A 9,861-nucleotide genomic window follows, 5' to 3' on the forward strand; every position below is an offset into this window, starting at 1 on the left:
TAGCCAAAGCATCAAAATATAAGAAGGCAAGACGCAGAAAACTGTAGTGTTCCCAGTTGTTAATGTCACAGATGCCCAGTAACCACTATATTTGTGCCCACTTTCCACAGTCCCACTTTACTTTGTTCAAACCTTGTAATGCCTGCTCCCTTAGTATGTCCCATTCATTTTTTTTTTGTATTATGATTAAACTTTCTAGTTCCCATGTACTTTGACCCCACTTCCTTTAAAACCACCTGCAAAAATGGTTAGTGTGAATAAGGTCACATACAGCATACACTTTAGTATACCAGAGCTCTCCAGTGGGCAGTAAATAGTTAATGATCTGAACTTTAGCTCTGTGACCTCACTGTTTGCATGAGGATAGCTCTGTGTAAAAGGTGTAGGAAATTTGTCAGTAAGAGCAGAGGCTTGTTCTTGCTGAGTAGAGTGAGTGAAAAAGATACAAAATAGAGCTCTCCACAGCAGAAGTGTCAGGCTGCTAACATTCAACCTACACAAAGTTGACTGAACGCCAACAGGCCAGATGCCACACTTTTAAGGGTCACCATGAAAAATCATGTTTTAAAGGGCTTACTGTGAATTAAAAATGGTGTTAGAGTGTTTCAGGTTAGTAGGGAATCAAAAATGTAATATAGAACTGCTTTAACCATTTTGCTTCTGTCACCTTAACTATAAAGTTAGTGCCAATGCTAGAATGTAAACTTCCAGCAACCCCCCTGCCACCATGTGTCCCTGACATTCCTGTCCCTCCTGGGGGCTCAGGACCTTCATGGCAGTAGGAATGAGGGAGAACATCCATTTGATAATGGTATAAACCAAAGAGCTCTCAGCGTGGTTACTGTTTTCTATTTAAAAACGGTATTACAGCACAAACCTTCCTACAGAACTGAAAGTTTGTACTTATGAGCCTTTAGGCTGGGTACACACATCCAATGGTCCGTGTAAATCTGGCGTGTGTACAGTGCCCATCGTCCGAACGACCATCCTGGCGGATCCACGCTGGACGACGAACGATCCTAATACAAGGTAAGGGGGAGAGCGCACAGCAGGATGCTGCTCCATCGTTCTCCACCTCCCCTCTCCATAAAGCAGAACGATGCTGTATGTAAAGCATTTGTTAATGCATCGTGCAGTCCTTAGTCATTAAAAGGGATTGTGAAAGATCCTTTCCAACGACAATTATAGCACGTGTGTATGTAGCTTTACCACAAGCCCTGAAGATCTCACTGATTTGCAGAAACAAATAGAGCAAATGTGGAGACATTGAAGCCGATTTAGCAAATTGAATGTTCACTTTGCTTTGTGAAAAAGGTGAAGCTTATGAGCTCCGATGCACAGCACTGACTCATCACACACAGAGCTCCAAGCTACACAGCACATGTGACATACAGTTTAAAGCTTAAACAAAAAGTTACCAGTAGCCAGGGAATTAGTTATTTGACAAAAGAGACATTGGTTGTCTCCTTTATCAAATAGTTATACCTGCTGCTGTTTTTTTTTGGCTACTTTAAAGATAAACACCATGCTTCTAATACCTATTTTTTAGATATTTTTCAAATAAACACAGGAAATTTACAACTTATCCATAAGAAAGCCTTGTTGGCTGCACTTACCAAATTTGAAACCATATGCCCCTAAGCTTATATCATTACTGTACTCTCATCTTTCTCCACTTTCCCAGATTTAGAAAACACAATTATGGGATGAGAACTTGTCATTTGGGCATGGACAAGTCAGAAGATAAACAGCAGATGGTATGGTCATCTACTCTCTCCTGTTTGTGCAATGTTCATACACACGAATCTGCATTTCAGATGGTTATGCTTAGGTATATGGGCCTCTCCAGACTGACTTCATCCCCTTCTCTCCAGTACTTGCTTCAGTGGTTGTCAAATGCCTGGTGATGTTCCCAAAGGTGGACTTGCCGATTGGTTTCTAAATGTTAAACAAGTGCAACTGGACAACCTTTTTCTGGTCTGGATCCTGAAAGATCCTTGGTTCACCTTACAATTTAAGTCCCCTTATTTTTCTATTGCACTGTACAAATTTGCAGTTTATGTCTTACTTGTTACAAAACAAACTATTGCTTGTGCTTGGAAAATGCAACTTATCAATTTATACGCAGGTTGATTTTTATCTTTATCGATGAGAAACTAACCAGCATACAGGATCCCATAGGCGATAGATTTTGTAAACTATGGGATGCTTCCTGCTTGTATTTTCCCCTCTAATCTAATTTACAAAGGTGGGGTGCACTGTGTTGTTACCCCAATGATTCTGGACCTTGCCCTCACTTTCATTCTTGGAAAATTGGTATTGTTAAATAGTTTATGGGCAGGGTCACACATGACGCCTGATTGGTCAATTGTGTGCTCCCTGCGACTGGCACCTTGCCAGCTATTCAATATCTTGCACAGCAGAGCTGGTTTAAAAAGAACCAATGTCTATAGATGTGACATCTGGCGGCAGTGAGCGATACAAGTACCTCTCACTGCTCCCCTATTCGTTCCCCATGGGGCCGCGGCACGAAGATGCTACATGTGGTCCCCCATGCGGCAGCGTTTCCTAGTCTTAGCAGGTGGTAAACAAACCACAACCACACCACCAAAGTGAAGAACCCAATATACAGGTAATGTACAGCTCATCTATTATTTTAAAAGGTTTTCTATTTAATTTGAACCTTATGATATTTTTAAAATATTAGAAAATGAAAAAGCATTGCTTAAAATATTTTTACACTTTTACAGAATTCCAAATACCCAGTCATTAGAACCCCTCGGTGATTGCACCTGATTGCCCCTACCAACCAATCAGCCTGTATTGTTTACATGACCTCTGCGTCACTATAGTCAGGTCTGGTTACTTTGGGCCCAGTTCATATTAAAAAAATCTTTATGTGTAGTCACACAATGACAAATAAAACATAATTAAGAACTTCAAGCAGGTGTGTACGGGGTCAGCCATTGTCTGTGCATGATACACGGACAGATCTAAATATTTGTTCGTACAGCTCGCTCACCTAATAGGACAAGGGCAGCTGTAACACAGACACACTGTACATGCACTCCACTCGGGGCACAGCGAACACGCTGAACACGGGACCCTGCACGGTTCTTCCACATGCGGGCACCTGACACGTTCAAGGCATTAGCAGCAACTTACCTGGGAGCTGCTGTCACTAGAACAGGCCACTGCTCCGCCATTTTTGTTACGGGCAGTTTTATGGCCACCGTCTAAACAGCTTGTTATATAGGGCTTAAACCACAGCTACCACCTTAGCAGCACAGCTGTGCTCACTTATATTTAACACATGTCTGTAAAGGACATCACTATACTTTTTGATTATAAGTGGTACAACACTAATAGCAAAAGCACACGTAGCTGCTACTGCTAGAATTCGCACTCTTGGTCCTCACCCATTGGCTACTAAACCTTGGCGTCCTTTTGGCTTCAGTAGCCAGTCCCGCCTACTAGCCCCTCCCATTTGGCCGATTTCCCGCGTGCATGACGCAAGTAGTTTCTGCTGTCTCTTTCAGAGCGCGAGAGGCTGTCAGGGGAAGTGACGTCTCCTCTGGTCTGCAAGTAACAACAGCCTTCCACGTGCGCCTAAGATCACGTGGTGAGACAGCGGCCAATAGCGGAGTGTGTCGTGTAGCCTAGCAGCTGGCGGCTAAGTAGGCGGGGCTGGGGTGTCCGTGCAGAAAAGTCCTGAGCTGGCTGGCGGAGGTGTCTGTGCTGGAGTTGGTAAGTGTTCGGGCTGTGCGCGGGCTGGCATTGCTTTAGGGGCTCTTGTGTTGGGGTGAGTGTTCGGTCTGTCCTCACTTCAGGGTCTCCCGTGCTTGTGTCAGTGTTATGCTGGGGGCTGCCATCCTTCTGGACTCCCCTGTACTTAGAGCCTTGCTGAATTGGGGGCCAGCAGCATTATTATTATTAAACAGCATTTACATAGCGCCAACATACTATGCAGAGCTGTACAATAAATAGGGCTTGTAAATGACATGTACAGACAGTGACACAGGAGGAGGACCCTGCCCCGAGGAGCTTACAATCTAGGAGGTGGGAGAAGTCTCACACCATAGGAGGGGAGATATCACCCTGGGGCGCCCTGTGCTGATCTCAGGGTTCGGTTGTGACTTGTGATGATCAGGTCATTATTAATATTCTATTAAGTGCTGTATATATGGAAATAGAAGTCTGCAGGGGATTACCCTGTCCTGTGACTAATAGGAAGGCCACTACTGTTGAATGTTAGTTCCTGGGCTCACCCTACATGATCAGCAACAAGTATGCAGCCAGTGAAGGTATTATGATTGATATACAAGGTAAATGTGACAGCCAGGTGACCATCACTTTCAAAAGCTCAGTGGTGATCCCCCCCCCCCCCCCCACATATTTCTAGCACCGCTTCTGTTATCAGAAATACCCTAACACATACGTATATAGCTCTTTTTCTGTATTGCATTGATTTTATGTGACATCTGACAGCTGTGCCTCACAGAGGATCCATGCCGGTGTTCTGACCCAAATCTCTATTCAGCTGATGGGGAGAAGCTGTAGTTGGGCAAAGCAACACATGACAAATGTAAAGTTTCTAGTTGTTGTCTTGTAATCCAGTAACCCCAATAATTGTGTGAGCCCCCCTCCCCCCCACGGTATTTCTACTTTCAAGTTTTCCATCGTCTTTGTATTATGCCTCAATTGTTCAGTGCACCTAAATTGTGAGCCAACTTTTCAAATCAAGTCTGTCCATTTATGTGTAAGATAAATAGATGTTGTCTAATCATCTGCCGTAAAGGTTTTTCATTTTTGCAATGGTTGGTTGCAAATGGTGGGTTTTGTTTTGCTTGAGTTCTTGATAAACCAGTGGTCGCCAACCTTTTCAGACTTGAGCACCACCAAATGCACGCATTCCTGACCGCGCATGTGCGGGGAGCCGTGTGTCACTCAAACACTTCTACACTTCAGACACTTCCACCACAGAGATGTCATGATGCCAGATCTGCCCACTCTGCCAACGCGGGTCTGAGGTTGGTGACTGCTGCTATAAACTACAGAAAATGCCTGGGGGGTCCCGTTATCTGCGTACTAATTTATGTAGCGGCAGAGGCTGGGACAATAATCATTAGAGTCCCCTGGAAGATATAGGGACCCTACGAATAAATCAACTTTCCAGAGTCTGATCATCATAAAAAAATGTTTTGGGTGGGGTCATCCTTCTGTGTTCTAAAAAGAAGAAAAAAATGCCATACTGACCAACATAATTCACCATAAAGATATCATTTTGTATAAACAGATTTGCTGCGAACATTGGTGTTTGCAGTGGAAAGTTACAAGCCCTGTGTGATTGGTACAGATCAAATCCCAGGAGCAATATAGTAAAAGTATCTAGCACTATCATATGTGTGCCTGTGTGGCTTTACATTTTTCTATTGGGACTATGATCAATGGTGTCTACCTTGCATAGTTTTCTATAAGCCCTTGGTCTACGAAAGCAGATGGGAATCTAAATTCTGTTCAGCAACATATGAGGGTTCTCCCTGTATTTTGTGGTTGTGCTGAGACACTGCAGCTAAAATCTGTAATTGCTACACCCAGTCCCCACACTTTTTTGTGTTTACATACAAAAACACGTCAATTATATAAAAAGATTTCAGTTTATAAAAAGATGACCCAACTGTCAATGATAGAACTGAATGAATTGCTTGAAGCTCAACTGACCTTTCGGTTAAGTTCAAATTTTCTGAAAAAGTTTGTAAAGTTTTTTTTTTTTTGTTTTTTTTTTCTTAAATTTTGATTCAAGACTGTTGTCTGCCAACATACCACAAGGACAATTGCTGTTTCCAGCCATTACAAGTGGAGTATAACTTTTTCAATTGAATAGATATTTACACATTCTTGCAGAAGTTGTGTTTATGTTAGAATAACTGCTGCCAGGAACATGCAATAACTTTGTGATTTGCCTTGTACCTAACATACCTTTATTGGTTCTCTTGCAGGGACCTCAGTGATGGCTTCAGCTCAATCTGTGGTCACATTTGCCGTTTGTATCCTATTAATTTCTGAGGTCATATTAGCAAAAAAGACTTACTATGACATTTTGGGAGTTCCAAAAAATGCTTCAGAGCGACAGATCAAGAAAGCTTTCCACAAGCTTGCAATGAAGTATCATCCAGATAAAAATAAAAGCCCAGATGCGGAAGCCAAATTTCGAGAAATAGCTGAAGGTATGTTTAGCATTTAAAAGACTTTCTATATTTAAACAGAACTTTTTGGGACAGAAATACTAAAACTGCAGCTGCTGCCTTGACTTTAAAGTTGCACACTGCAGGGTTATCATTCCTGTTAGGAAGTCTCCAGTTTACATGTCCTGGCGGGTTCCCTTTTAACACAGGGTCATTCTATAAATAACATGAAATCCTTACATTGTATTTAAACACCCACATGGCTGTTGGAGCTGTCCACAGGGCCACCAGATTTCTCCTGCCCTAGGTTTTGGTATAGTAAAATTACATTTCCTAGCAAGCAGTAGGAATTTCTTCGCACTAACTAGATTTAACACTGGCAATACATAAAGTCTCTATTGAAAAAGCAATGCATCTGGCATTCACTGAAACATTCACCAATAGAGAATCTTTCAGGTCCATGTGTTTCAGTGACAGGAATTGATTTTCCACCAGAGACTAATTCAGTGAATGTCAGCTGCACTGTGTTTTAGCAAAGTCTTTAGCCCTGTGCAGTTGCAATATGCATTTGCAATAGGCCTTTGCAATATGCATTTGTACTCCACCTTCAGCAGTCACTAGTAAGGACACTTGTGTGTGCATATGTTTACAATAAAAGTGTAGTTAAATAAAAATGTAATTATTAAAATTATTTCATTTTTTTTTTAACTTTTGCATTTCAGCATATGAGACCCTTTCGGATGAAAATAAAAGAAAGGAGTATGACCAGTTTGGCCATGATGCCTTTGCAAATGGTGGAAGAGGAGGAGGAAATGAAAAATTTTTCCACCAACATTTCAATTTTGATGACCTCCTTAAAGAATTTGACTTTTTTGGAGAGAGTCAGCACAGCAGGTCCAAAAAGCACTTTGAAAACCACCATTTTAGGAGCCACCAGGATCCATCTAGCAGGCACAGGCGCCACTTTGATGACTTTGCTTTCGGTGGAGGTTTATTTAATGACATGTTTGAAGATATGGAAAAAATGTTTACATTTGGTAGCCTTGGGGATTCACCACGACACAACATGAGAACTGAACAAAGATTTCAGGGGTCCAGCAAACATTGCAGAACTGTCACTCAGCGAAGAGGAAACATGGTTACAACCTACACAGATTGTTCAGGCCAGTAATCGACACAAAAGCTCTATTTCTGCACAGCTGCACAAGAGCCTATGAACTACCAATAGAAGCTTTAGTTTGCATTTTGACACTACTCCAACATACAGTTCAATGAGCATACAGCTAATAGCAGGAAAATGCCTAGTACAGCACAGTAATCAAAAGACTGTGTAATAGGGTGCTATAGAAATTTATTGACATACAGATAATTTATTTTAGAAACTCAAAAATTGTAAATGGCTAAACTGGTTGTGACATTTCCACATTTCTTAAATTAAGCAGAACTTTGTTTAGTATATTCCAGTAGGTCTTTTTTCCTAATGCTTCTCTGCCTGCATAAATATTTTTCTTTCCTAAAGCTCAAGTGCAGAAGAACTTGGTCCCTCTTCAGTTTTCCGTATGCATCACAGTCCTCCTCAATGTTAAACTACTCTTTTCCTGTCAAATCAGAACACGTGCATCCAGTTATTACCCCTAGTGCTATTGCCTTGGCATGGAAAATGACCCAAGTCTTGTGGTTTTTTTTTTTCTAGCTTGGTGTAAATTATGGAAAGAATATGAATGGATGTAAATGAAATAATGTACTAAAAGTGTGTGTGTGTGTGTGTGTGTGTGTGTATATATAATACTAATGATATATTTTTTTTCACATCTTTTCTTTACATACCTTTTCTATTCTTACCACATTTACATCAAGCTGAGTAAATAAAAATTTAGGACCGCCTATACAACTGACAGGGGGAACATTTTTCAAGGTTCTACTTATAAATCTAATTATCTGTTTATCCCATACAGTTATGAGAATACAAAATTTTTGTGTTTTGGTCTTTAAGTTTTTGCTGAGAAAATCTAAATCTGTCATTCCTACCTATCAATTTGCAGATTATGGTCAGAACTATCAATTATCAAGGTTTGAAACATCCATTGTCTATCTGTGAATTTTTCATTTGTTTTATTATGTAAAGAAAAAAATCATTTTTATAAAACAATGGGAGGAGGAGTTCCTCCCTGGAATCATGTACAGGAAGACAGTGGATGAATCAGTCTGCTCACATCCATTGGAAACTAAAATATTTTGTAGAAGTATTCTCTGTACTTACTAGTTGGGGTTCTTTTCTACATGGCACTACAGTTTGCACTACATTACTGCATTTTAGCTGCCTCTTCCCTCAATAGCTGCTTTTAGATAATTCTGCTATGCTAAATGTCCCCTTTTCAAGAAATCCTATCCTTAAATGTGTACAAAGGTTCAGTTATAGTGAATAGGTTGAGATGGAATATAGTTGTCACTGGTAACTTGTTTACCATGAGATGTCAAGACCACCTTACCTGCTCGATATCGGAGGGTCAGTCATATGCCAAGTAATGAACTCTGAGGATAAGGTGCTTATAGCTCTAAAAACAAAGTTTAAATGACAACGCTATAAAGTTCTAATCTAAGGCTTTGTGTTTTGGTAACTCATCCTTATGTGCCACAAATATCCAGAATCAATACCAATTTTAAATTCAAAGTATTGAAAGCCAATTTTTGAAAGGTTTCTTCCCTTGTAGAATATGGGTTGTGTGGTGTAACATGTACATTTAAACACCAAATAATTGTTGGCTTTGCCTTCCTGAGACTTGCTCATGTTTTGCTTAGTATTGCAGTCCACCCTGCTAGTCTTTACAAAAATGCCTTATCAGAATGTACATCTGTTCCCTTCAACATAAAGGGGAATACTTTGGCTTCCATGGCAATTCAAGCAATACATTTTGTTCAAGCCAGCTAGAGCTGTGCAACACTTTGAAACGTGCAATATTTTTTCAATACCTTGTGTGCTTTGTTTTACCTGTTTTGTGCAAAGTGATCAAATGTTCTATTTGTGTTTTATTTTAAATGTTATAGCACTTTCTTGGCATATTCCATATGGATAATAAAATGCTATTTTGTCCAGATTCATGGAATATGAGTAAAATAAACATTAACAATTTCAATTTGTCTGTGATTTTATTTTTTTTAAGCTATACAAGCCTCAATAATTGGGTATTGGATGTCACACTTTGTACTTTATAGTGCTGTATGTAAAGAGGGTAATCAAAAATTCAGGTAAATGATTTATATTTAGTTTTTTGGGGGGATAAAACACTTACTGTAGCACATTTTGTTGTTATGTTTCATCAATTGCCAGCTTGTTGCCACATATGTAATGCTTACTAAACCCCAGTTCTGGACTCCTGATCGTTGTTTAAAAATTATATAAATTTAGTTGCAGAGCTTACATTTATTGTTCATTTATAAATACCGATGGGTAGCAAGAATTTTAACCATGCCCCTTGCCAGATTTACTTTGAGAAGTTTACAGCATTATCCTTTACCTTTTGGTTCTGGGTTTAAGTAATCTCTTCTTTCCTTTTGGACGGCCCTCAATCCACACTCGTCAGCCAAGGTTCACATGTGCTCAGTTTTTCTCATGTTGTAAGCACAACACTATTCATGAGCAGAGGACCTGCACTCTGCATGGGATAATTGCTTTAGA

The 9,861-nt window shown here is 40.2% G+C and overlaps 2 protein-coding genes across 3 annotated transcripts in view; one reads left to right on the plus strand and one right to left on the minus strand.

Moving 5' to 3' along the window:
- Positions 1-3,387, minus strand: part of THAP5 (THAP domain containing 5) — an 8,680-nt gene extending 5,293 nt beyond the window's left edge. Inside the window, 1 exon segment of the mRNA XM_072401510.1 lies at positions 3,166-3,387. The gene's annotated coding sequence lies outside the window, so the exon portion shown is untranslated.
- A 265-nt stretch (positions 3,388-3,652) lies between these two features.
- DNAJB9 (DnaJ heat shock protein family (Hsp40) member B9) lies at positions 3,653-9,319 on the plus strand. Of its 2 annotated transcripts, none has more exons than XM_072401511.1 (3): positions 3,653-3,747; positions 6,000-6,227; positions 6,908-9,319. In XM_072401511.1, the coding sequence occupies exons 2-3, from the start codon at positions 6,011-6,013 to the stop codon at positions 7,354-7,356; spliced, it is 666 nt and encodes a 221-aa protein (XP_072257612.1). In that variant the 5' UTR covers positions 3,653-3,747; positions 6,000-6,010; the 3' UTR covers positions 7,357-9,319. The 2 variants fall into 2 exon arrangements, with proteins under 2 accessions (XP_072257612.1, XP_072257613.1); XM_072401512.1 differs by lacking the exon at positions 3,653-3,747 and adding an exon at positions 3,763-3,802.
- The last annotated feature ends 542 nt before the right edge of the window (positions 9,320-9,861 follow it).

The sequence above is a fragment of the Pyxicephalus adspersus genome, chromosome 2 (genome assembly GCF_032062135.1).
Source record: "Pyxicephalus adspersus chromosome 2, UCB_Pads_2.0, whole genome shotgun sequence".
NCBI lineage: Eukaryota > Metazoa > Chordata > Amphibia > Anura > Pyxicephalidae > Pyxicephalus > Pyxicephalus adspersus.

Bases quoted from the DNA above. Each gene is read 5' to 3' on its own strand.
- DNAJB9 (XM_072401511.1), top strand. From the start codon at position 6,011: ATGGCTTCAGCTCAATCTGTGGTCACATTTGCCGTTTGTATCCTATTA. The intron at 6,228-6,907 runs GTATGTTTAGCA...TTTGCATTTCAG, and splicing joins ATTTCGAGAAATAGCTGAAG to CATATGAGACCCTTTCGGAT.